This window comes from Panthera tigris, chromosome E2 (assembly GCF_018350195.1).
Source record: "Panthera tigris isolate Pti1 chromosome E2, P.tigris_Pti1_mat1.1, whole genome shotgun sequence".
Taxonomy (NCBI): Eukaryota; Metazoa; Chordata; class Mammalia; order Carnivora; family Felidae; genus Panthera; species Panthera tigris.
Genome location: NC_056674.1, coordinates 1,521,657 through 1,549,033, shown reverse-complemented (window position 1 = coordinate 1,549,033; position 27,377 = coordinate 1,521,657). Strand labels below are relative to the sequence as shown.

Here is a 27,377-nt window from a genome sequence, read left to right as displayed (position 1 = left end):
CCCGGCGGGGGCGGGACTTCCTGCTCCGTGGAGGCGAACGTCATCCGCCGGTGCCGGGTGGGTAGTACCGGTCTGTGCGGCTTCGAGCAGTGGTGGGCAGGGCGCCTTTTTGAGGCGCGAGCGGAGAAGGCGGTGTGTAGCGTGGGTCTTACCTCCGCGTCCTTGTACGAGCCTGATACCCGCCCCTCATTCTCTATAACGGGGTGTCACGTGGGCGCCTGCTGTCCCTGCAGCCCTGGGCCTCGAGCGCGCTTCACAGCGGGGAAACTGAGGCTGGGAGTGAGACCGTCAGCCGAGCTCGCCCCGCTCTGGGGCCCCTCGGCCGCCACCCCCTCCCCGGGCCCCGCTCTGTGCACAGGGTCCCACGATGGCGGCGGCGTGGATGGCCCCTGCGCGGGTGAGTGGACGACGCTGTGGGTATTGCAGCCTGTCTGCTGCGGAGAGGGCTCCTGGGCAGCCGGAGGCTAGGAAGCCGTTCGCTTGCCTTTTCTCCCTGTCGTTTGTGTACAGCGCGCGTCGCTAGCTTGTCGTTTTATTGTCCGTAGTCCTGCGGCAGTGCCGGAGTTCCGACAAGTGTTTGGTCAGTGCCGGGAAGGTGAAAGTGATGCTTCCTTCCGCGGGCGTCCGTCACTCACAGATCCAGCCCGCCCCGGGACCTGCAGGTGCCCACCCGGCCCTCCCGCCGACCTCCTGGACCTTGCCTTCTTACCCGGGGGCGCGGTTCTCCGGACACACCAGCCTGACCATGCTGAGTTCATCCCCCAGCCCTTGTCCTTGCCCTGCCCTGTGCCCGCGATTCTGCCCCTTTGACTCTGGCGGGAGGGAGGGGGGGTCTTCCTCTCACATCCTTCTGGCCTCTGCTCAGATGTCACGCATTTGGACAGAACTGTCCCAGCAGTTCAGGCCGAAGTGGCCCCTTCCCTGCTTGACCATCATCTGGCATTGTTGTGTAGGAAACCTGGCAAAATTAAATAAGGGTTCCTGGTTGAATATGTCTGGGATGTTGTGGGAGCAAAGAGAAAACAGTGGCAGAGGAACCATAATCGCTGGCCTTGGTTAATTTTTGCTGTGGGTTGAAGGGCAGACCTAACATTTCACCTCTTTTAATCCTCACCTCCTCTGAGTTAAGTTCTGTTAGTATTGCTGTTTTGAGTGAAAACAACTTGAGGCTTAGAGAGTTCAGTTATTTGCCCAAATTCACTGCAGCTCTTTTTTCTTTTTAATGTTTTACTTATGTTTGAGAGAGAGAGAGTGCGAGCCAGGGAGGGGCAGAGAGGGGGACAGAGGATCCGAAGTGGGCTCCGTGCTGACAGCAGCAAGCCAGATGTGGGGCTCAAACTCACAAACCTTGAGATCATGACCTGAGTTGAAGTCAGACACTCAACCGGCAGACACCCAGGCGCCCCTCCCTGCTGCTCTTAAGTAGCAGAAACAATCAGTGTGTCAGCCACCACAGCCTGTACTTGTACCCCCTTCTGTACAAAACGCATATAGGGATACCCGGCAGTGACACGGAAACATTGCAAGCCAAGCAGGCTTCCTTGGAGTAGGCAGTTTGGGCAGAAGGTGGGAATATGGCATTTCAGCAGGTGGCAGCGTGTGGACAAAAAAAGGTATATTTGTTTCAGGAGTCCCCAGAAGACCTGTGTGATTTCCATGGCCCCCCGCCCCCATCTGTCGAGACCTGCCCTGGGAGGGCCAGCCTCTGTGATCAGTTGCTGACTGTTCCATCATAGACTCTGCCAGGACAGACAGATGTAAATCGGAGGCTGTTCTCATGGCCGCAGCCTGCTTGCATCGTCCTCAGCAGCTTCCGTTCTCTGGGCCTGAAGTAGTCTTTCCTCAGGGATGGGTGCCGCGAGGACCCAGGCAGGCGGGTTTGAGTTCCGGCAGAGTCGCCAAAGGAAAGGAAAGAAGACTCCAGGAGGAAAAAGAAACAATGGCTCATTGTGGATTCTCCCTGGCAGTCTGAGGAGCAGAAGGCATTGGCACCTGGTCCGGGCCCTGCCCCTTCCCAAGCAGGTGCCACCACCTCAGGTGACTGTCCTGTAAGGTGGCTGATGATGAGCTCGCTCCTCTGCCCTTGTCCACAGAAATTATGTTCAATGTTTGCCGAAATGAGTGTGACTGGGGATTTATGTGAAATGCTTCACATCTGCATTAACTCCTTTGCTAATGGAGGAGTGTCAAGATTGTGCAGTTAGACCATAGACCAGAGGGACCTCAGTTCAAATCCTGCCTCTGCTCATACCACATGTAAACTTAGGGCCCTCACTGGCGTGAGGGTGATAATGATACGACCTCAGGCTGTGGTCAGTCGTCCAGTGCTGCTTTTACGAATATCTTTTTTTCATTAATTTTCAAAACTGCTACCACCGAGTGATAATTACTGTATTGACCCAGGAATTGAGGCTCCCAAGTTCACATGCCAGGCAAGTGTTGATTTTAAGAGGATTCACACCTCAGGAGTATGACTTTTGTTCCCTTTAAGGAGACAGGCAGAGCGTCTGCGCGAGGCAGGCACACTGTGGAGACCAGTGAGTCTCGGGGATTATTCTGTAACTATCATTGCTGCTGTTTTCAGTGCTCTCTCCCATTCATCTGGCGTCTCGGAGCCCTTGCCATGCTGTGTCTCGCAGTCCACACAGGAAGGTCCTGACCTTGCGTCATTCTCCCTGGGCTCCCACGTGGGAGGCTCCTGGCTCCCGTGCTGCTGTAATCAAGGCAAAGCAGCATCTCGGAGTCCTTGAGGCCAGCACAGAGCTCAACCCTCAGCGGCCGTTTGGTCTCTCTGCTCCCTTGCCACCAAGAGAGATGGGCTCTGGTTCCCGTCAGTAGCCCTAGGACAAACACAGCTGCCTCTATTTGACTTTTCAGATGCTGCTGACCTTCGATGATGTGGCCGTGACTTTTACCCAGGAGGAGTGGGGGCAGCTGGACCCGGCCCAGAGGACCCTGTACCAGGAGGTGATGCTGGAAACCTGCAGGCTCCTGATCTCTCTGGGTGAGGCCTCCCTCCTCCTGCCATGTGGGAGACCCATCACCTCCTTCCCTCCACTCTCTGGCTCCAGGCCTGGCTGGTCGAGAAGGCCTCTGTAGCCTGCCTCCCTCCTCCCCACAGCTTCGGTGATTTTCTAGACTCCCCTCTTCCTGCCTGCTCTTCTGTGTGGGAGGGAGGGTGAGGCGAGAACATAGTCGGCTTTTGGTCACAGCCAAAGAAGGGTGTGTTGGGAGGAAATGGGGGTGTCTCACGGAACCCACAGGAAGGAATGCCCGCTGCGCCCCTTGAGGGACTGATCCAGCAACTTCGAGAAGCACGATTATGCCCTGGCTTCCGGGGCTTTCGTCCTGACCTCTCCGTGGGTCTGCCTGTGTCTCTGTTTTTTCACAGTGTTTTTTTCTGCCACAGCTGTTTGGCAGCAGGAAGCGGTCACCCAGTCCTTGCAGTGTGAGGCCCCATGTTCCGTGTCTCTACTCTTCTTGTATGCGGATACTGTTCCTCTTCATTCGTTTAATTCTCCCGACATGCCATCTTCGGCAAGTGAGGAAAATAGGGCCACTGCAACGAGTCCCTCTAAAGCTTAATCTGTTCAATTTAAAAGACCCCTCTTCGTTGCGAAAGGTTCTTTCTTTTGTGAAATGTTGAGGAGGATAGATAACGTTTATGTCTGTGCAAGCGTCCCTATTTGACCACACGACTGAGTGGGAGTCCCAATTTTTTGTTTTTAGTGGTTCCTGAAGCGCTGTCTAGCGTCATCAAGTCTGTGTCTCTCTCTGGCCCGTGTTCCCTGAGGATTGATGCCTCCTGCTCACATCCCCCGTCACTGTTTCAGCCTCCTTGGGCTGAGGTTGCTGGCCCCACACGGCTGCTTCCTTCTTCGTATAGTGCTTAGGAGACCAGGGTCTGGTGCCAGACCCTTACTGTTCAGTCCCCGCTCTGTGGCTTATGAGCTCTGTGTTTCTGGACCGGGTACTGAACCGCTCTGTGCCTCGTGATCTCAGCTAAAATGAAGTAATATAGCACCTCTGCTTCACAGGGCTGTCGTGAAGGTCAAATGGCTCAGAACAGTGTCTGGTGATATCTTGCGTTGTGCGGCTTTAGCGATTGTGACCCTCGCTGCCACGAGTACTGTTCTCATGTCATCATCGTTCTCATTGTCTGGTCTTCACCCTCATGCTTGGACTCAGCATCTTCTGGAACAGTGTTGTATAGCTTTGTAGTCAAAGAGGCCAGATGCCAGACACGACTACACAGACCCTGATCCATCTTGGCTCAGCCTTTTACCAGTTCCACGGTTTCAGCAAATCTGCCTGATCTCGGTTTCTTCATCTATAAATGGTGCCAGTCACAGTGTTTACTTCGTGTGGAGGCTGTAAGGAAATCCTAAATTAGAATTTTTTATGTTCGCTGGAAGAACGACAGAATCCTTTGCTTAGGACCTAAAAAAGACTTCGCTCAATGAAGACACTTTTGAGTGAAAAGCCTCAATATTTTATTTTATCTTTTTGTGAAGTTTATTCATTTATTTTGAGAAAGAGAGAGAGCACAGGAGGGGCAGAGAGAGAGGGAGAGAGAATCCTAAGCAGGTTCCACCCCGTCAGCATGGAGCCGGACGTGGAGCTCAAACTCATGAATGGTGAGATCATGACCTGAGCCGAAATCAAGAGTCAGACGTCCAACTGACTGAGCCACCCAGGGACCCAAGGCTCAATATTTTAAATGTCATTTATTTTCTAAGTTAGTACATAAATTTAATTCTATGTTTTAAGAACATACTGCATTTAAATTGCTTGGCACAGTCCCTTGGGATATGGTTACATCCTGTAAATATTAGTGTTTTGTTTTGTTTTTAAGTTTATTTTTGAGAGAGTTGGGGAGGGGCAGAGAGAGGGAGGGAGAGAGAATCCCAAGCAGGCTTCACACTGTCAGCATGGAGCACGATTTGGGGCTCAAACTTGAAAACCGTGAGATCATGACCTGAGCCAAAATCCAGAGTCAGACACTTAACTGACTGAGCCACCCAGGCGCCCCTAGTTGTTTTTTTTGTTTGTTTGTTTGTTTGTTTTTAAGACTTTTTAAAGAGCAATTTCAGGTTCATAGCAAAATTGAGAGATTCCCCATAAACCCCCTTCCTCCACACCTGCACAGCCTCCCACATTATCAACATTTCTCCCAGAGTGGTGCTTTTGTTACAGTCAGTGAACCTACACTGACCTCATAGTCCCCGAAAGTCCATAGTTTACATTAGGGGTCACTCCTTGTGTTGTGCATTCTGTGGGTTTGGACAAATGTGTAATGACACGTTTCCATCATTATAGTATCATGCAGAGTATTTTCACTGTGCTCAAAATCCTCTTTGCTCTGCCTATTCGTCCCTTCTCCTGCTCTGCTTCATTAACCCCTGATCTTTTTACTATCCCCATTTGTGTTTTCCAGAATGTCTTGTAGTTGGAATCATACAGTATGTAGCCTTTTCAGATTGACTTCTTTCATTTAGTAATGTGCATTTAAGGTTTCTCAGTGTCTTTCTATGGCTTGATAGCTCATTTATTTTTAGTGCTGCATACTCCATTTTCTAGATGTACCACAGTGTATCCATTTACCTGCTGGAGAAAGTCTCAGTTGCTTCCAAATTTTGGCAATTAACTATAAAGCTGTTGTAAATATCCATGTATAAGCTTTTATGTGGACTTTTGGGTAAATAAGGATCTTATGGTAAAGTTATGTGTACCTTTTTTTTGTCTTATTACATTTTCTTGTCACATTACCTAATACTTCCAGTATTTTTGTAGATGTTTATCAAGTTGAGGAAATTTACCTCCATTCCGCTTTTGCTTAGAGTTCTTTTTTTTTCTTATGTATTTTTTTAAATTTATTTTTTCATTTCGAGAGAAAGAGAGAGCACGAGTGGGGGAGAGAGACAGAGAATCCCAAGCAGCCTCTGTGTTGTCAGCACAGAGCCAGATGCAGGGCTCGATCCCACTAACTGAGATCATGATCTGAACCAAAGTCAGGAGTCAGACATTTAACCAGCTGAGTCACACAGGCTCCCCAGAGGTTTTTTGTTTTTTTTTTAACTCTGAAACATGAATGGATGTTGGATTTTATCAAATGCTTTTCTGCATTATCAATATGATTGTTTGATTTTTCTTCTTTAGCCTGTTGCTGTGATGGATTATGTTAATTAATTTTTAAATTTTGAGTCAGGTTTGTATATCTGGGATAAATCCCACTTGGTTGTGATATATCATCTCTTTATACACTGTTGGGTTTGATTTGTTAATATTTTGTGGAGGATTTTTTTTTTCATCTATGTTCATGAGACATATTGTGTATACTTTTCTGTGATGTCTTTATTTGATATTAGGTAATGCTGGCCTTACATATTGAATTAGGAAATATTCCCTCTGCTTCTGTCTCTGGGAGAGATTGTAGGGAATTGGTATAATTTCTTCTTTCAGGTTTTGGTAGAAGTCACCAGTGAACCCAACTGGGCCTCGTGCTTTGTTTTTTGGAAGGTTATTAACTTTTGATTCAATTTCCTTAATAGATATACACCTACTCGGATTGTCTGTTTCTTTTTGTGTGAGTTTTAGCACATTGTGTCAAGTGATTAGTGCATTCATCTCAGTTATTGAATTTGTGAGCATAGAGTGGTTGATGGTATTCTTTTAAAGTCCTTTAAAAAATTTTTTTTTCATGTTTGTTTATTTTTGAGAGACAGAGACAGAGCATAAGCAGGGGAGGGACAGGGAGAGAGGGAGACACAGAATCTGAAGGAGGCTCCAGGCTCCAAGCTGTTAGCAGAGCCCAACGTGGGGCTCGAACTCACAAAGCACAAGATCATGATCTGAACTAAAGTCAGATGCTTAACTAACTGAGCCACCCAGGCACCCCTTTTAATATCCTATTAATGTCCATAGGATCTGTAATTTATGTTCTCTCTCATTTTTTTTTTTTCTTCAGTTAGCCTGGCTAGAGGCTTATCCATTTTAATGATCTTTTTAAAGAACCAGATTTTTGTTTTATTGATTTTTCTCTGTTTTCTGTTTTCTTTTTTTCAAAAAAATTTTTTTTAACGTTTATTTATTTTTGAGACAGAGAGAGACAGAGCATGAACGGGGGAGGGGCAGAGAGAGAGGGAGACAAAGAATCTGAAACAGGCTTCAGGCTCTGAGCCATCAGCACAGAGCCCGACACGGGGCTGGAACTCACGGACCGTGAGATCGTGACCTGAGCTGAAGTCTGACGCTTAACTGACTGAGCCACCCAGGCGCCCCTCTGTTTTCTGTTTTCAGTTTCATTAATTTCCGTTCTAATTCTTATTTCTTTTGTAGTGTTTACTTAGCACTTTATTTGTTCTTCTAGTCTCCTAAGGTGGAAATTTATATAATTAACTTTAGATCTTTCTTTAAAAAAAATATTTCTATGTTATAAATTTACTGCTAAGCACTGCATTGCTGTGTTCCACAATTTTGCTAAGTTGTATTTTTTATTTTTTTATGTTTATTTGGTTTGAAGTTTTTTTGTTGTTTTTTTTCTTCAGTAATCTCTACACTCAACATGGGGCTCAAATTCATGACCCCAAGATCAAGAGTCACATGCTCTTCCAACTGAGCCACAGAGGCATCCTCTATTTTGGTTTTCATTTAGTTCAAAATATTTTTTACTTTCTTGAGATTGCTTCTTAGACCCACATGTTATTTAAAAATGTGCTGTTTAATCTTTACCTATTTGGGGATTTTCCAGTTATCTTTCTATTATTAATTTCTAGTTAATTACTTTGTGGTCTGAGAGCAGACATTATATGATTTCTGTTCTTTTTAAATTTTGGTTAAGGTGTGTTTTATGGCCCACAATATGATCTGTTATGGTGAATGTCCCATGTGAGAGAAGAATGTGTATTCTGTTTTGGGATGCAGTAGTCTACAGATGTCAGTTATATCCAGGTAATTGATGGGATTGTTCAGTTCAACTATGGCATTATTAATTGTCTGCCTGTTGGATCTGTCCATTACTTTTTTTTTTTTTTTTAAGTTTATGTATTATTTACTTTGGGAGAGAGACAGCGGGGCAGAGAGAGAGGGAGAGAGAGAGAATCTCAAGCAGGCTTCACACTGGCAACGCAGAGCCTGACACGGGGCTCAAAATCATGAAACTGCGAGATCATGACCTGAGCAGAAACCAAGAGTCGGACGCTCAACCAACTAAGTCACCCAGGCGCCCCGGATCTGTCCATTTCTGGTAGAGGAGTAGTGTAGTCTCCAACTTTGATAGGGGATTCATCTATTTCTCCTTGTCATTCTGTCAGTTTTTGCCTCATATAGTTTGATGGCAGACACATACAGATTAAGGAATTTTATGTCTTCTTTTTATTTAAAAAAAATTTTTTTTTTCAACGTTTATTTTATTTTTGGGACAGAGAGAGACAGAGCATGAACGGGGGAGGGACAGAGAGAGAGGGAGACACAGAATCGGAAACAGGCTCCAGGCTCCGAGCCATCAGCCCAGAGCCCGACGCGGGGCTCGAACTCACGGACCGCGAGATCGTGACCTGGCTGAAGTCGGACGCTTAACCGACTGCGCCACCCAGGCGCCCCGAGTCTTCTTAGCAAACTAACCCGTTTATCATTACATAATGCTTTCTTCATCCCTGGTAATTTTCCTTGCTTTGAGGTCTGCCTTGTCTGAAATTAATACAGGTCTGCCTGCTTTCTTTTGACTAGTGTTAGCGTATTCTGATAACGTATTAGTATATTTTCCTCCATCCGTTTACTTTCAACATGTATCTTTTTATTTACAGTGGGTTTTTTATAGACGATCTATAGTTGGGTCTTATTTTTTTATCCATTCTGACCATCTCTGTCTTATAATTGGAGCATTTAGAAAAAAAAAAAACAGACGTTCCAAGTGATATTGATACAGAGGGGTTAATATTTACGATATTTGTCACTGTATTCTATTTGTTGTCCTTGTTCCTGTATTTGCATTCTAGTCTTTCTGCCTGGAATAACCTGTCTCTCTGCTCAGAGTACCCAGCCACTCTGACTACCTGACTGTCTATGATCAGAGATGCCACTGGGGAAATGAACCTACTAGGTGGGGTGCCATCATCCTGGGAAGTGTTTAAAATCTCCTGATGCCCAGGCCTCACCCCAGATATTTTGTGTAAATTAGGCAGTGGTAGCAGCGAAGCTCACCAGGTATTGGCTGATGCACAGGGAGGTCGAGGCCCCTGACTGGATTAATTAGAAAGCACCTTCAGGAGATAGGTCTAAACAGCGTTGCGATTCTACAGGATGGGGATCAAAGGGAATTGGTGCATTCTGTGGAGCCGATGCTAATGTCTACAGTCTTTGGGGCCCAATGACAGTGTTTTATGCAGCTGGTTTCCAGGTCACATCATTTTATTTGCATGGATGGGAGCAGCTTCATTCTGAGGCCTTCTCCAAATTCTGATGTCCCAGTCTAGATTTATTTCTTCTCACCAGAATCTCCACGTCCTCTTTCTTTCTCCGTAAACAGGCTGTCCTCTACCCAAACCAGAGCAGATCTACCCACTGGAGCGGAGCCCAGAGTTATGGACACTGCAGAGAGGCCTCTCCTCTAGCAACTGCCCAGGTGGGTGCCAACAGCTGGCCAGGTGGGGGTCCTGGCAGCTTGTAGACGGCAGAGTAGACTGTCCCTGGAGTTTGTGGAAGTTTTACTGTTGTGGCCTCTATCAAGGCTTACGATGCACGGAGCCTTGTAACCTGAGGTGTTTCCACCTGTTCCCGGCACCCCATCACAATGTCCAGCACTCCTGGGGAGGTGTGGGGCCTATTAGGTAAGAAGTTCGGGCTCTTGGCTCTGGTTGCTTGGGCTTAAAAACTAGCTGTGACATGCCACAACCCTGTGGCCGCAAGAAAGGTGCGTCATCTCACAGTGCCTTCATGTCAGTTCAGCCACTGTAACCCAGCTGCTCTAACAGGTGTATTCCAGAATCTTGGGGACTCAGCATATGAAAACTACTTTTCTCACCGAAGGACTGTGTGGGTCCACCTGCAGCTGTGTGCCACACAGTTACTCAGGGACCCAGCTACCTCCTGTCATCAACATGAGACTTTCAGGTTGTCCTGCCACCTTCCGGCTAGCAGAAGGGAAATCAGAGAAGAAAGGGAGGTGTCATACCCACTATTTCTCCTCACATTCGATCTGGCTGCACTTCGGTGCCTGGCTCTGGGAAATGAGGCTGAACTGTGTGTCCGTGGAGAGGAGCCAATGGTTTGGTGAGTGTAGTCTGCTCCTGAAAACTGCTAGCAATAATAGCTTCTATATCACTGGATTGTTTGAGGACGTACCAGATTGCATGTGACGCTGGTTCACACTGGCCCTGACCTACAGGGCACGAATGGCTCAGCAAAGGTAAGCTGTTAGTGCTACTTACGTCACAGTATGAGTCCTCGTGAATAATGATAGTAGTTCAAGTTGCCTTCTGAAGTGCAAGGAGACTAGCTGTCCTCTGCGTCTCACCCTTTCCCACCTTCTCCACCATTCTCCAAGGGTCCGTTAGACACTCAGAAGCACTCCCGGGCTCCATATCTTAGCACCCCTCCTGTTCGCTTAAGCTTCAAGGTAACACTTCACCAACACCTCACCTTCTCTTCCCCTAATGTGGGCCGCTGAGGCCCTCGGGACATCAGGTGTGCTGACTGGTGCCACCGCAGAGCCAGGCTCTCCCCTCTCGTGGTCCCTTGGTCTATTCAGCCCTTCAGAGTCTGTTCCACACCTTCGCCCTTGTCCCCGGTCTCACGTCTGCGAATGTGCAAAAGACACTTCAGCTCACCATGCCTGAGAGGGAGCTCGTGATTTTTCCCTCTCCTCCCACCTCCCGTGCAGGTCAGAAGGCTGGGTGCCACTTTAAGTCACTCCTCAACCCTTCCGTCTCCACCAGCCCCCACATCCAGACATCCTGTCCATTTCACGCACGTGTCTCCACTGCCTCCCCTGCTACCCCTGACCTGTCCCCACACACCTAAGTCCAGCCGGTCTCCCTGCGTCTGCTGCATGCCTCTGATCTGTGCTGCCTCCCACACTGGCCCCCCCCCCCCAGCCGCTTGGACCTTGTTCTAGACCTTCGCCGGCCCCCCCACCCACCAGTGATGTCTCAGCACATTTTCATGGTGAAAGTCGTCTGTGTTCTTCTGTTGCTTGATCTCCAACCCTTATACATGGATAGAAATCTCTGTGTGAACCTCCCCATCCTGCCCCCTCGTGGAGCTCGACCTTAGTTCCTGCACTAAGTCCAGATCACACCTTTTTAGGGCACTTGCTTCTTCACGTATTTTCTGCCTCTTCAACTTTATCTAATCTCTGCTCAACATAAAAATATGCTCGGTTGCCTCACACTTAGGGAAAGTAAATTACAAAGGCTTATGCCTCTCCCATGTCTGCACACTGACATCAACTCCACTTTCCCTGTATAACCAATCTTGGAAAAGTTGTCTCATTCTTTTTTTTTTTTTAATGTTCATTCATTTTTTTGAGAGAGAGAGAGAGAAACAGAGCATGAGCGGGGGAACGGGCAGAGAGAGAGGGAGACACAGAGTCTGAAGCAGACTCCAGGCTCTGAGCTGTCAGCACAGAGCCTGACATGGGGCTCGAACCCATGAACAGTGAGATCGTGACCTGAGCCAAAGTCGGATGCTTAACCAACTGAGCCACCCAGGTGCCCCAAAGTTGTCTCATTCTTCCGAGAGATGTCTACATTTTTGTTCCATACCTCCCATTAATGATTATTTTCTTGAACTTTTTGAATGAGATATAACTCATATGCTGTGTTGCTTAAAAGCCTTAAGAGGTCAGCTTGACGAATCTTTGTATACGTATAAACCCACATCACCACCGTTACGCTAATATATACCACAGTGCCCCTGATCTGTGGTTTCGCTTTCTGCGGTTTCAGTTACCCGTGGGCAACCACGGTCCAAAAGCAGGTGATGGTCCTTCTGATATATCAGCAGAAGGTCGATAGTAGCCTAATGCTGTGTCACACGCCTGCGTCATTCACCTCCCTTCGTCTCCTCATGTGGGCGTTTTATCATCTCACAGCACCACAAGAAGGGTGAGTGGCGTACAATAAGATATTTTCGGATAGAGACCACATTTGTGTAACTTTTATTCCAGCGTTTGTTAAAATTGTTCTATTTTATTATTAGTTTTTTTTTGTTAATCTCTTATGTGCCAAATGTATAAATTAAACTTTAGGTATGTATGTACAGGGACAAAACATAGTATATACAGGATTGATACTACCCGTCATTTCAGGGACCCACGGGGGGTCTTGGTACAAATCCCCCGCAGATAAGGGGGGCCACTGTAGAATATCTCCAGCACCTTGTCGGGGTCTCATGCCCTCGACAGCCCCTTCCGTGAGGTAGCCCCTGTTTAGACCATCAGCATAGATTTATTTTGAGTGTTGAACCCACTGTGTGCTGTCGGTATATCTGTCTCTTGATCATCATTATGTCTGTGAGATTCTTTTCATGTGGTTGCATATAGTTGGAGTTTTTCACAGTCGATACAGCGTGATGTCTCATTGTGTGAAAAACTGCCGTTTATTTATCCCTTCCCCTCTTGACAGGCATTGCTGTTTTCAACTTCCTGCTGCCGAGGATATTCTTGTCATGTGTTTCGGTGCCGAGAGGCACTGATTTCTGTGAGGAACGGACTCTGGTATGTTTCTGGGTCAGTTTGGCTCAATTGGAAACTGCCAGGCAGTTCGGCAGAATGGTGCCCCCTTTCACGTTCCCGCCATTCGCGTATGAAAGCGCCGACATTGTCCTCTTCGCTCTTTGAGGCCCCGTGGGGGGTTCCTCTGAACCACAGCACGGGAAAATGTTCCTTAGGAAAATATTCCTTACACGGTCACTGCTTTGCTCCCAGTTTCCAAATACGGCAGCGACCATCAGGATAATGGGTAACGGCCCGCAGTTTACTGAACGCCCCACAGGGGCCGGCATTGTGCCCGGCGTTTTACAGGTCTTGTCTCAATTCAGCTTTCAGGGCGGCCTTTGAGGCAGAAGCTGAGCCTGTCAGTGCTTTAGACGAGATTGAGATGGGAGCAGCTAAGTAACTTGTGCCATATCTGCTCACTTGGTGCAGGCAGGACGTGAGCCAGGATGTGGGCCAGGCGTTCCGGCTCCAGAGCGGACACTTAAACTCCGTACCGTGTGAGCTCGTCGTGTGGCACGCTTTTCTGATTGTGTCGTGGGCATCCGGCCTTCTTGGGGTCTCTGCCCCTGATCTCCCGGGACCTATCTTGTCTCCTTACTCTGGTGGCCTCTTTAATGTTGGCTCATCACGCCTCTCCTGGACCGTGCTCCCCCCACCCCCAAGTGGGGAAGGGACAGAGAGAGAGGGGGACAGAGATCTAAAGCAGGCTCTGTGCTGATAGCAGAGGGCCCAGTGCAGGGCTCGAACTCACAAACAAGACATGACCTGGGCCCAAGTCAGACACTTAACTGACTGAGCCACCCGGGTGACCCATGGACCGTTCTTTTTATTCTTCAATACCCTCCAGGGTTAATATGTATGTACATTCTTACACTGTCAGTTTACATACTTCCTAATTAGGTCCCAGATGTATGTTAGGGGACTAACCCATGATAAACAATTAGAGCTAACGGGGGTTACGTTTTGCTCAGTGTCTGGCACCAGACTGAACATGGTCCACATAGCAAACATGGCAAATGCAGGATTTCACTCCATCCTCATGGAGTCCTACAGTCCAGGCTCTTTTTTTAGCTTTATTCTTGAGAAGACAAAATGAGGGCTGAAGGAATTTGAGTGCCTTGGGAGGTACCACGGAGCTAATACTGAGTTCCTGTGGGGCTTGGGCCTAGGGTTTCTGTGGTCCAAGACCATGATCTTTTTTTTTTTTTTTTAATGTTTATTTTTGAGAGAGAGACAGAGCATGAGCAGGGGGGGGGGGAGGGGCAGAGAGAGAGAGGGAGACACAGAATCCTAAGTAGGCTCCAGGCTCTGAGCTGTCAGCACACAGCCCAATGCAGGGCTGGAACCCACGAACTGAGATCATGACCTGAGCCGAACAAAGTCAGATGCCCAACCGACTGAGCCACCCAGGCGCCCCCCCAAGACCATGATCTTAACCGTAATACTGCTGTGATCTCTAACTTTTGTTAAAGTGGACCTCAGGTACAAATTGCAATTAATCCTAAACCTTGGCTTATGACACACTGTCCTCACTGATTCATGAATGACCTTGATTAATTGATGTATTACCCAAGGTATTTGCTCATTCATTTCTTTTTGAAAATAACGTACTTAACATCACTGAACTGAAGAACGAGAACATTGCTCACACCTGCTGTCTAGGCGGTCTGCACTGCTGTAACGAGAATGCCACAGACGGGCAGCTTTAACAACAAACGTTTGTTATCCACGGTTCTGGAGGCCGGAAGTCTAAGATCCGGGTGCTGGCAGATCTGATGTGTGGTGAGGGCCCTCTTCCTGGTTTGCAGATGGCGGTCTCTCTGTCCTCACACGGCAGACGCTCTTGTGTCTCCCCTTGCGAGGACACCAGTCCCGTGTCGGGGGCTGTACTCTCACAGGCCCCTCTCTGGCGTGCCGCACTCCTTGAGTCTCAGAACGCTCTGCCTTTGTTCATTCTGTTAACTGAGGCCGAAGTGGTGTTCCCACTCTCTCTGTCCAGCAGCTTCTAGCTCTCCCTGTGCGGGAAGCTTCCCTGACCTCTTCCTGGCTGCTGCACGGGCTGCCTCAGGTGCTCCTATCCTGGCCTCTTATAGCACCTGCAGACGTTCTTGCTTGGAGCAAACCCAGCACACACGCGACATTCCTGTCTGCCCGTCCCTAGTCTCCAGACACTCTGTCCCCCATCGGTTCTCTCCCTCTGGATTTCCTCTCAAAGGTTTCAAGAGTTCAGAATCCAAAAAGAAAGAAATTGTAAACGGGGTTTCCGAGATTGGAAAACATGGGAGGTGCTGAGCCACTGTTTCCATTTTCTTATTCCCACTGAAATGGCAATTTTGCTTTTCTGTGTTCCCATCTCTAATAGGCCCTTCTGTGTATTGTATTCCCTTCAGGTGACAATATAAAACCTGAGACCACCGAGCCTTCCCCTTCTCACCTTGCCTTGTCTGAGGAAACCTCACCACGGGAGCAAATGACTTCACGAGCCCCAGGGTACTCCCAGCTTGGGCAAGGCAAGAGTCAGGATAGGCCATCAGAAATGCTGGACGGCCAGTTGGAACCAGGAACAGACCCCCTGATGGAAAAGCTCCCTGGAAACATGAAGCCCGAACATGATGGTTTAGGGACAGATGATCGTCTACACTCAAGGATTGTACAGGAGCTGATCCCTGCGGGACATGTCCTCCATGAACGTGACTCACGGGGACCACTGAAAGGTCCCTTGATTCGTGAAGGGAGACGTCCCTATAAGTGTGCGGAATGCGGGAAAGCGTTTACCAAGAACTGCTTTCTTGTTCGACACGAGCAGGTTCACACTGGAGTGAAGCCCTATGAATGCACCGAGTGCGGGAAAACTTTTAGCAAGAGCACACACCTCCTCCAGCACCACATGATCCACACGGGGGAGAGGCCCTACGAGTGCATGGAGTGCGGGAAGGCCTTCAACCGCAGGTCGCACCTCACGAGGCACCAGCGGATTCACACTGGGGAGAAGCCTTATAAGTGCAGCGAGTGTGGAAAGGCCTTCACCCACCGCTCCAATTTAGTCTTGCATAACAGGAGCCACACTGGAGAGAAACCCTTTGTGTGCAAAGAATGTGGAAAAGCCTTCCGAGATAAGACAGGTTTCCTTCGACACTACATCATCCACACAGGAGAGAAGCCCTTCGAGTGCCTGGAGTGCGGGAAGGCCTTCAACCGCCGCTCACACCTCACGTGGCACCAGCAGATTCACAGTGGAGTGAGACCCTTTGAATGCAACGAATGTGGGAAAGCCTTTTGCGACAGCACAGACCTCATTCAGCACTATGTCATCCACACGGGGGAGAAGCCCTACAAGTGCCTGGAGTGTGGGAAGGCCTTCTACCGCCGGTCACACCTCAAGCAGCACCAGCGGAGTCACACCGGCGAGAAGCCCTACGTGTGCGGTGAGTGCGGAAAGGCCTTCACCCACTGCTCCACTTTCATCTTGCACAAAAGGGCCCACACCGGAGAAAAACCCTACGAGTGCAAAGAATGTGGGAAAGCCTTTAGCAATCGGTCAGACCTCGTCCGACACTTCAGCATCCACACCGAGGAGAAGCCCTACGAGTGCATGGAGTGCGGGAAGGCCTTCAACCGCCGCTCATACCTCACGAGGCACCAGCGGATTCACAGTGGAGAGAAGCCCTATGAGTGCGTGCAGTGTGGCAAAGCCTTTTGCCAGAGGGCAAACCTCATTCGACACGCCATCATCCACACCGGGGAGAAGCCCTATGAGTGCAGTGAGTGTGGAAAGGCCTTCACCTACTGCTACACTTTCATCTTGCACAAAAGGGCCCACATTGGAGAAAAACCTTTTGAGTGCAAACAATGTGGGAAAGCCTTTAGCACTAGGAAGGACCTCATCCGACACGTCAGCATCCACGCCGGGGAGAAGCCCTTCGAGTGCTCTGAGTGCGGGAAGGCCTTCAACCGCCGCTCGGGGCTCACGAGGCACCAGCGGATTCACAGTGGAGAGAAGCCCTATGAATGTGTCGAGTGTGGGAAATCCTTCTGCTGGAGCACAAGCCTCATCCGACACTCCGTCATCCACACCGGGGAGAAGCCCTATGAATGCAGCGAGTGTGGCAAGGCCTTCAGTCGCAGCTCCTCCCTCACTCAGCATCAGAGGATTCATACCGGGAGACACCCCGTCAGGGGCAGCGCAGCAGAAGTGGGGAGACCCTTCGCGAGCGGGCAGTCCTCGGTCACCCTCTAAGTGCTCCACAGGGGAAAGACTTTTGAATGTAGCCACTGAGGAAACCTCTTACTCAGAATCCGATCGTTCATACCAAAGAGAAACCCTTCTGTTGGAGGATATCGGTTGTCATCTGAGGAGTCATACTGGAAGTTCACCCAGCCTAGAGCCTTATTCTACATCTGAGAACTCCTCCAAGAGCATGATCCAGTCATTCTCGTGCACTTAGCATAACCATTGGCCCCATCTTCTCAGTTTACGCTGCAAAATTATCTCAGGGATATTTAAACAAAGGAGGAGGAGATACAAGAGAAACACACGCACAGTTTCTTTCATATTTCTGTGACAAGCCTATGGCAGTTTCTTGTTCCTTATCTTATTTGGGGGGGGGCGGTGTTTCAGAGATCAGAGAGCCTTGTCCCCTTTGCCTTGTATATACCTTCACTGCTGTCCATTGTCGGGACAGTTGGGACAGTTGAGGGTGTGTGGAAAACCTTTATTTTTTTTATGTTTATGTTTATGATTTTTCACACTCACAGATGGCTTTATTCAGCCGTCGCCCATAGGACAAGGTGCCTCCCAGACCCCACAGTCCCTTGAAAACCTTTATTGAAGGCCTTTGTTCTACAGCATCATCCCTACCTTTGAGTAGCGTAAGTCTTAACAAGAAATATGAAAACTTGAGTTATGAAAGACTCATATTTCAGGAGATAAAAATGTACATATGAATGGGCCCACTGTAGCACATTCGTAAGACTTTGATTTTTTAAAAAGCAAAAAATTTTTTTCAGGTGTACTTAACCATCCGTTTATACGTGCTCTTGATCTACTTGTCTGTTGTTTTTTTGTATTTTTCTGTACGACGAGGATGGCAATGTAGCTGCGTTACCTTCTCAGATGAATCCTCTGATTGTGGTTCCTGAGCTTCTCCAATCCTATTTAGAGAGGCTTCTCCCGAGTCCACCTCACTTGTTTTCTATGGGTCGAATTAGAGCCAAAACAAAAGAAAACACATAGCTAAATTAAGCTAAAAAAATAAAGAGCAACTCCAAAAAGCAGAGAGAAAGAATCCCATTTTTAATCCTACGAAAGGTGGGTGAGGATTCACTGTTGAGGAAATTGACTAGAATATTAACAGATGAAATGGGCATGTGCACATGCAGGGGTGTGTGAGTTTCACTGTTGTTTCCATGGCCTTGGTTTCCAGTGTAGTAAGTAACAGTACCTTTATCAGCGTCTTTTGGAATTCCTTCTTTGTTTTTTTGTGGGTTTTTTTTTTTGTTTTGTTTTGCTTTGCTTTGCTTTGCTTTGACCTACCTGTGATAGTATTACCTCACATTAAGAAATATGCTGTACAGAAAGATGTAAAAATAATCACGCATTCACTTTGAACCCTCCTCAGGGCCTCCTAAATCACCACAGGTGTACTTTTGTATTGCCGTCATAGACCAAGCCATTTTTGTTACATTGATTCATGGCATTATTGTGAAGGCACCTCTTAATCCTTTTCGGGTCATGTCTAAGAAGTCTTAAGGAAGCTCTCTGTCCTGAATACTTTCTCCTGTGTTTTCTCCTAAAAGTTTTGTCGTTTTTGTATATAAATCTCTGATCCATGTCAAGTTCATTTTTGTATTACCATGTGAGGTTTAGGTTGAGTTTCTTTCTTGTATTTTTGCTTAAGGATGTTCAGTTGACTGGCACCGTTGGTTGAAAACTAGACTACAGTACTATGCCTCCACTGAATTATGTTTATTCCTTGATCAAAAACCTGTTGGGCATATTTATGTTGGTCTATTTCTGAGTCTCTGTGTTATCCCACTGATTTGTACATCTAAACTTCTGCCAGTACCAAACTATCTTGATTACTGCAGCTTTTAGTAAATCTTAAAATTGGGTGAAGTGATTTCTCCTTTATTCTTTTTTAAAATTGATTTAGCTTTCCATATCAAATTTTTTCCCTTGGCTTTCTGTAAACACTTTATCATGTGCTTGTCTGTATGTAGGAAACATCTTGCTGGGAATTTGATAGACACTACATTAGTCTATGGATCATTTCTGTGAGATTTGGCATCTTTATTATTTTGACTCTCACACCATGAACATGGTATGTCTCTTCATTTATTTAGATCTTTTTTGGTTTATTTCACTAGCATTTTGTAATTTTCCACTTGTAAATCCTGAACATATTTTGTCAGATTTTTACTTTGGCACTTTTTTTGGAGTCACTGTATGTTATATGGAGGTTTTAATTCCAGTTTGTACATGATCATTACTGTTACAGAGAAATATGATTAATTTTGATATGTTGACCTTGCCTCCTGCGACCTTGCTGAATACTTATTCTAGCAGAATTTTGTGTAGATTCCTCAGGATTTTCTTCATAAACAATAATGTTATCAGCAAATTGCAAATATGTTTTGTCTTCTTCCCAATCTGTATCCCTTTCATTTCCTTTTCTGTCTTTATTGTACTAGCTAGAACTTGCAGTACAATGTCAAATAAAAGGGTGAAAGAGGACATACTTGCCTAGTTTGTAATGTTAAGAAGAAAGCATTCAGTGTTGATTATTAAATATGATGGCTGTGGGTTTTTTGTTGTTTTACTTTTTAAAAAATTTTAATTCCAGTGCAGTTAACAAACAGCATTATATTGGGGCACCTGGGTGGCTAGGTCAGTTGAGCGTCCAACTTCACCTCAGGTCATGATCTCACGGCTTGTAAGTTCAAGCCCCACGTTGGGCTCTGTGTTGACAGCTCAGAGCCTGGAGCCTGCTTCAGATCCCTCTCTCTGCCCCTAACCCACTCACATTCTGTCTCTGTCTCTCTCGAAAATAAATAAACATTAAAAAAAATTAAAAAAAAAACAAACAGCATTATATTAGTTTCAGGTGTACAATATAGTGACTCAGCATTTCCGTATATTACTCATTCCTGGAGATAAGTGTACTGTTAATCCCCTTCACCTAATACATCCTTCCCAACCGCCTTCCCTCTGTTAACTATCTGTTTGTTGTCAATAATTAAGAGTCTATTTTTTGGTTTGTCTCTTTTATATATATGTATAGGCATATGTATATGTATACATATATATATATATATATATATAGGTGTTCTCTGTCTAGTTTGGAAAGACACACTCTTAATTTACTAAGAGCTTTCATTGAAAGGGTATTGAATTTTGCCAAATGTTTTTTCTCCTTTGGCTGATGTGACCATGTGATTTTTCTTCTGTAGCCTGTTGATATGACAGATTGCTTTGACTGGTTTTGAATGTTGAACTGGCCTTGCCTCCTTGCTTCCTTGCAGTAAACTGCACCAGGTCATGGAATATAAATATAGTGTAGCAGCATTCTGTTTGCTAATCTTCTATTGGGGAATTTTGTGTCTAAAATCAGAAGCATATTGGTGTATAATTTTTTTGTACTACTATCGGTGTCTGCAGATTACGTGCCTCCCAAAATGAACTAGGAAGTGTTCCTCCTCTTCTTTTCTTTTTCTTTTCTTTCTTTTCTTTCCTAGATGAGATTTCATAAAATTGGTGTTATTTCTTACTTAAATATCTGGTAGAATTGTCCAGTGAAATCATTTGGGCCTGGAGATTTCTCTTTGGGATACTTTTTTTTTTAAAGAATTTTTTTTTAATGTTTATTTATTTTTGAGAGAGAGACAGAGACAGAGCACGAGCAGGGGAGGGGCAAAGAGAGAGGGAGACACAGAATCCGAAGCAGGGCTCCAGGCTCCGAGCTGTCAGCACAGAGCCCGACACGGGGCTCGAACCCACAAGTTGTGAGAGTATGACCCGAGTCGATGTGGGATGCTCAACCGACTGAGCCACCCAGGTGCCCCATCTTTGGGATACTTTTAATAACACATTCATTCAACTTAATTGGTAGAGGACTATTGAGAGTTGTTATTTTATATCAGGTGGGTTTTGATAGAACTCTGGAGGAGTTGTTCCACTTCATCTAAGTCTTCTAACTAAATTGTGGAATTGTTTGAAGTATTCCTTTATTATTATTTTCATGATAGGAAGACCTATGATTATATCTCCTGTTTTATTCCTGATATTAGAAATGGATATTTGTTCTTTCTACTTACTTCTTAGATTTTATCAATTTTATTGACTATTTCAAAAAACTAGCTTTTTATATCACTGATTTTTTTCTATTTCTATTCTCAGTTTCTTCTCTGGTGTTTATTATTCTACTCTTTCTGGTTTTATTTAGCTCTATGTAGTTTTTTGAGATGGTAGGGTTTGTTTTTTCTTTTTTAATGTAAGAAGCCTTTGTTTCTGTGAATTTCCCGCATCACTGTTGGAGTTCCAGCCCAGAAATTTTCATATGTTTTGAATTCACTTTCATTCAGTTTAAATAATTCTTGATTCTATTGGAGACTTCCTCTGTGACCCATGGATTATTTAGAAGGGTGCTCGTTAATACCCAAGTGTTTGGAATATTTTATTATTTTTCTGTTATTTCTAGTTTCATATGTGGTCTGAGTGATTTCAGAACATTTACATCTGTTGACGTGTACTTTATGACCCACAAACAGATGAGCCATAAACAACATTCTTGTTAAATGTTCCATGGGTGCTTGAAAAAGATAGATCTATATCTATAGATAGCTATAGATATAGATACAGATATAGATATATTCTGCTGTTGTTGGGTGGAGTGTTCTATAAATGTGAGATTCTGCTGGTTATTGGTGTTACTCAGATTTTCCATATCCTTGCTGATTTTGTGCCTAGTGTTTCTATCAGTCACTGAACAAGGAGCATTGAAATCCTCAACTATAATTGTGGAATTGTCTCTTTCTTTCTGTTCTGTTACCTTTTGCTTTGTGTGTTGGAATGTTTTCTTGTTTGGTGCATATACATTTATGATGGCTCTATCTTTTTTGGTATGTTGACCCTTGTATCATTATGTAACTAATATCCCTCTTTGTCCCTGTTAATTTTCATGGCTGTGAAGTATACTTTATCTGGTATTAACATAGCCACTGCTGGACTTTTATTACTATTTATATGGTTTATATTTGTGCATCTCTTTTATTTTAACGTACCTATATTGTTACATTTGAGGTAAATTTTTTGTGGGTAGCATACGAGGGATCCTGCATTTTTTCCCCTACCACTTTGACAGTGTGTCTTTTAATTGGCATGTTAGACCATTTATACTTGAAGTCGTTACTGACATGTTGGGACTAAATGTCATTTTTCTTCTTCGATTTTTAATTTTTCCCATTTCTTGTTCCTGTTTTGCTGTTTTGGTTTTTGTGGGGGTGGGCAAAGTGTTCCTTGCCTTCTTCTAGGTCCCTGGACATATTTTAGAATTCAACTTTGATTCACATATAGTGGTTTGGGGGTATATTTCTTTTTTCCTTTTTATTTTTAAGTCGTTGCTCTAGGTATTAAAATGTACATGTGCAATTTATCACAGTCTCCTCTCAACAACATTTACCAGTTAAGTGCAATGTAGAAACCTTAGTTCTATTAGGTCCCTTTACGCTCACTATTCTTTTAGTTGTCTTGGGTGTTTACTCTTCCCGTGTTGAGGACCATATTGAATGATGTTACAATTTTTGTTTCAGTTGTCAAACATTTTTATTTTTTTAATATTTTAATTTTAGTTTTTCAGTTAATTCATTTATTATTTCTGTGAGAGAGAGAACGCATACGTGCACACAAGTGGAAGGGACGGGGGGAGAGAGACAGACAGAATCTGAAGCAGGCTCCAGGCTCTGAACTGTCAGCACAAAGCCCCACACGGGGCTTGAACTCAAAAACCACGAGATCATGACCTGAACCCAAGTCCAATGCTCAACTGACAGCCACCCAGGGGCACCTGTCAAACATTTTTAAAAGCTCATGAGAAGGGCTTTTAAACAGTTTACCTGTTTCTTACCCTTTCGTTAAAGTTTCATTTCCTTTCTGTTTGGAGAATTTCCTGTAGCCCTTCTTTCAGGGTAGGTCTCCTGGTGACACACGTTCTTTGTTTTCTTTCATCTGAGAATGGCTTTATTTCCTCATCCTTGACGGAAATTTTGATGTCATATAGGGTTCATGGTTGGCAATTCTTAGTACTTGAAAAATGTTACTTCACTACCTTCAGACCTCCTGTGGTTTCAGGTGAGAAATCTGCCATTCTGTTCCCCTACAGATAATATGTCATTTCCCTCCAGCTGCTTTTAAAATGTTGTTCTGTCTTTAGTTTTGAGAAATTTAATTATTTTGTGCCCTGGTGTAGAAATTTTTTGTTCATCCTGTTTGGGGTTTCTTTAGGTTTTTGAAATTGCCTTTTGCCGATTTGGGGGGATTTTCAACCTTTATTTTTTCCAGTATTATGTTTAGCTCCACCCTCTTTCTGCTTCCTTTCTGGGACGTCAGCAATATGAATGTTACTTTTTTTCATTATCCCCACAGGTCCCTGAGGCTCTGTTGTTTTTAAATTTGTTTTATCCAGTCGTTTTATGTCTGTTGGGCTTGAGTAATTTGTCGACCCGTCTTTGGGGAGGGGGCAGGGAATGAAGTGCCAGCCACTCTCATTGCTTCCGGATGCAGTTGGAAGATTAGCTCCTCCCCTGGGTTTGCGTGACACCATCCTGGATGTGGAAGCAGAACCCCACCTCGGATCACCTCCTTGGGCTTTGGTACTAGGTGAGGGTGCACATTTAGCTCTCCCCCCTGCACAAAGGGAAGGAGCCTATGGACTTTTTTATCAGGTTCCCCAAATTGGGGGGGGGGGGCGGGGGTGCAGAAGGGGACAGTGGGGATCAAAAGTGGGCAACAACCAAACATCAAAAGTGGAACTAGACTCTTGCCCCTTTGGTTGGCTAGTTGATTAGGAAAAACCCAGGCCTTGGTTACAGATGGATCTCCTTCCTCTTTGGGGGCGAGTGGGAGGTCGGCTGCAAAGGAACTGGTGATACATCACATCTCACTTAGAGTGGCCCCGAAGGCTACTGGTGTGGAGAAGTCCTCTCTGTGGCCAGATCTCGGACCAGGACAATTGGGTATCACTTTTGCATTAGGACAGGTGGCCTGAAGTAAGGCAATATGTGTACTTTTGTGGCAGATGGCTTGTCTGGTTGTTGAGCAGCACTGAAGAATCAAGAGTAGCAGACAAGTGATACGTTTGTACGGAACAGGAGCACGCAGTTACTAGAGGGGGTGCAGTGAAGGGATACGTGTGTCCCCCATCAGCGCCTGCAGGCACCCATTGCAGAGTAGTCGAGGTTAGCCAGGCTCAGCCCTCGGCCTTCCCAGTCTTTGCACCTTGGGGTGGCGGAAATGGAGCTTTTAGGTGAGCCCTGCAGCATGGCGTCTGCCTCCCCACAACTGAAATAGCCACTTCACTAACTGAACCTCTGACGGGCCAGTTACAAAGACCGACGCTAAGATCATGATACGATACGTTCTCTAGGAGACCAGACTGCCACTTGGTGGCAGATTGCTTACATCAGGTCTGTTTCTTACTGTGGGGAAGTGATTCGTCCTTCCTGGGATTGATAGTTATTTCTGGGTATGGTATTAACTTCCTGCCAAAAGGGCCTCCGCAGATACCGTTATAAAGGTGTATTGATTACTTGCTCTGCCAACGCCAGCTGGCCATCACACTGAAGACGCGATCCCAGCGTAGACACAGATGGACTGAGGTCTTGCAAGGGAGTTTCTGTAGCCAACACTGTTGGTTCCTCCGTTCCCTGTATAACCCACTTTCCCACAAGTCTTACCAGAGGGTCCCCAGCAGGAAGGAGCCACACTTGCCCGTGACGTCGGCCCCCTCACTAATGGAAATGGTAGGGCCTTCCCCCTTGTCCGGCTGCCTGCCTGCCCTCACTCCTGTGCATTCCAAGCTCATGTCTCAGGTATACCCCCAGGCCCCAGTAATCCTCTCCCGGTTTTCTGCCATAAAACATCTAAAGGAACAAGTTCTGTTTCCACATTTGCTGTCCCCCCCCCCCCCGGGTTTCGTTTTCCCACTCTCACGTGTAGATACTACTCCACACTCCCCCAAAAGCCCCCTGCTTGCCCCATTCTGTGGCAGCAGCCATGCCAGACCCTAGACCCAGGGTCATTGTAAGCCCCACGTTTTGAGCTGCTTCCGGCTGTGGGGGAATTCTGGAAAAGCCTGGATCCCCATGTCCCCCACCCCACAAACCTCTGCCTACTCCTCACTTCCAAGTGTGTTCATGTTTTTCAGCATCATTTTAGCCTTCTCTCGGGGTTCCGATTTTTATACTTACTGCTTGAACATACTTGCTTTCTCCACCAAATACCTGCCCTTATCATCATCTTTGCTGACCCATTTTCTTCAAGCAGCTCTTCTCTACACGGGCGAAATCCTGGATGTTCGTAAAGTAAGCTAAAATATCTGACGAATTCAGCTATTCAGATGAACACTATTTTCTGGCTTTGTTATCACCATTTCCGGACCTCCACTCCACTGCTTCTCACTGATGAAAGGAACCTCAGGTGAAATTTTGTGTTATTCTTCCTACATCATGGCAACCCCAGTGTGCATTTCCCCATGGGTTCTGTGCTACCTGCCCCACACCATGGCTCTCTGCAGCTTTCCCCTTGTGATGTTAATATGTTCAGCCTATAAAATGATATGCCAGGGGCGCCTGGGTGGCTCAGTCGGTTAAGCGTCCGACTTCAGCTCAGGTCACGATCTCGTGGTCCGTGAGTTCGAGCCCCGCGTCGGGCTCTGGGCTGATGGCTCGGAGCCTGGAGCCTGCTTCCGATTCTGTGTCTCCCTCTCTCTCTGCCCCTCCCCCGTTCATGCTCTGTCTCTCTCTGTCTCAAAAATAAATAAACATTAAAAAAAATAAAAATAAAATAAAATAAAATGATATGCCATTTTCTTTTTTTCTTTTTTTGCCATTCTCTTTTCTAAGTCTTTCTCCCAAAATTTTCACCTACCATAGAACAAAATTTTTACTGCTTTCTTGCATACTTTCTTTACATTCCTTCCTTGTTCTTTTGGACAAGTCTAGGGAAGTATCTGAACTGAATCACGTTATCTTAAACTTTAAATATCCCTTATTAATTTAAAAAATGTATTGAAGTATAATTTGCATTTAATCATCTCACTTTTAAGAATATATCTTGGGGCGCCTGGATGGCTCAGTTGGTTAAGCATCCGTCTCTTGGTTTTGGCTCGGGTCATGATCTCACAGTTTGTGAGTTGGAGCCCCACGCCAGGCTCTGTGCTGACAGCTCAGAGCCTGGAGCCCGCTTCGGATTCTGTGTCTCCCTCTTTATCTCTCTGCCCCTCCTCCACTTGCTCTCTGTGTGTCTCTCTCAAAAAATCAATAAACATTAAAAATTTTTTTAAAGAATACATCTTGATTAATTTTGAAAAATATATATATAGTTTTGTGACCATCATCACCATCAAGATGTGAAATACTTGCATTACTCCCAAGTGTTCCTTCATGTAGTCCAATCCCTCTCCAAAACCCCAGCCTTAGGATCCACTGATCTGGTTTTTTTTTAGAATACCAAATGAATGGAATCACTTAATATGTGGTCTTTTTTTTTTTTTCAGGTATTTTAAGATTCAGCCATGTTGTTTCTATTTCTTTTACATAAAACCGAGTAGTCTCTTGTTTTCTGTATGTGCTATAATTTCTTCATCCATTTCCAGTTTATGGAAAACATTTCCATGTTTTGGACTATTGTGAACAAAACTTCCCTGAATATTTCAATAGATGTTTGGAAGGAGACATTTTCACTTGCATAACTGGAGGAGTGCAGTGTCCTGTAGCACATGTACAGCTGCCTGTGTAGGGAACTGCCAGTCGTTCTGAAATGGCCGTCCCAGTTGGCGTTCTCGCCAACAGTGTATGGGAATGCTAGCTGTTCTGCATCCTCAGCAGCACTTGGTATTGTTGGTGTTTTTAATTTTAGCAATTCTAGCAGGTGCTTCATTACTGTAGTATAGTTTTAGGTGGCATTGCCAGAATGACTCATGATACTGAGCACCTGTTCAATGGTCATTCATAGATCTTTGGTTGCTTGATCAAATCCTTTCTTTGCCCATTAGAAAATTTCTTCCAGGGGCGCCTGGGTGGCTCGGTCGGTTAATCATCCGACTTTGGCTCAGGTCACGGTCTCACGGTTCATGGGTTCAAGCCCCACATCAGGCTCTGTGCTGACAGCTCGGAGTGTGGAGCCTGCTTCTGATTCTATGTCTCCCTCTCTCTCTGCCCCTCCCCTGCTCAGGCACTCTCTCTCTCTCTCTCTCTCTCTCTCTCTCTCAAAAATAAATAAATGTAAAAAAAAAAATTTTTTTTTTAAATAAAATTTTTTCCAGGGCACCTGGATGGCTCAGTCAGTTACATGTCCAACTTCGGCTCAGGTCACAGTCTCACGGTTCATGGGTTCAAGCCCCACGTTGGGCTCTGTGCTGACAGCTCAGAGCCTGGAGGCTGCTTCAGA

The 27,377-nt window shown here is 45.8% G+C and overlaps 1 protein-coding gene across 5 annotated transcripts; it reads left to right on the top strand.

Moving 5' to 3' along the window:
* Positions 1 to 19,076, top strand: LOC102959040 (zinc finger protein 543). 5 transcript variants are annotated; one of them, XM_042970645.1, is made up of 5 exons: positions 1 to 397; positions 1,629 to 2,037; positions 2,878 to 3,004; positions 9,527 to 9,622; positions 15,106 to 19,076. In XM_042970645.1, exons 2-5 carry the CDS (start codon positions 1,849 to 1,851, stop codon positions 16,950 to 16,952), a joined length of 2,259 nt encoding a protein of 752 aa, XP_042826579.1. In that variant the 5' UTR covers positions 1 to 397; positions 1,629 to 1,848; the 3' UTR covers positions 16,953 to 19,076. The 5 variants fall into 5 exon arrangements, with proteins under 5 accessions (XP_042826579.1, XP_042826580.1, XP_042826581.1 ...); XM_042970647.1 differs by lacking the exon at positions 1,629 to 2,037 and adding an exon at positions 546 to 662 and having other exon boundaries at positions 4 to 397; XM_042970646.1 differs by lacking the exon at positions 1,629 to 2,037 and having other exon boundaries at positions 3 to 397.
* The last annotated feature ends 8,301 nt before the right edge of the window (positions 19,077 to 27,377 follow it).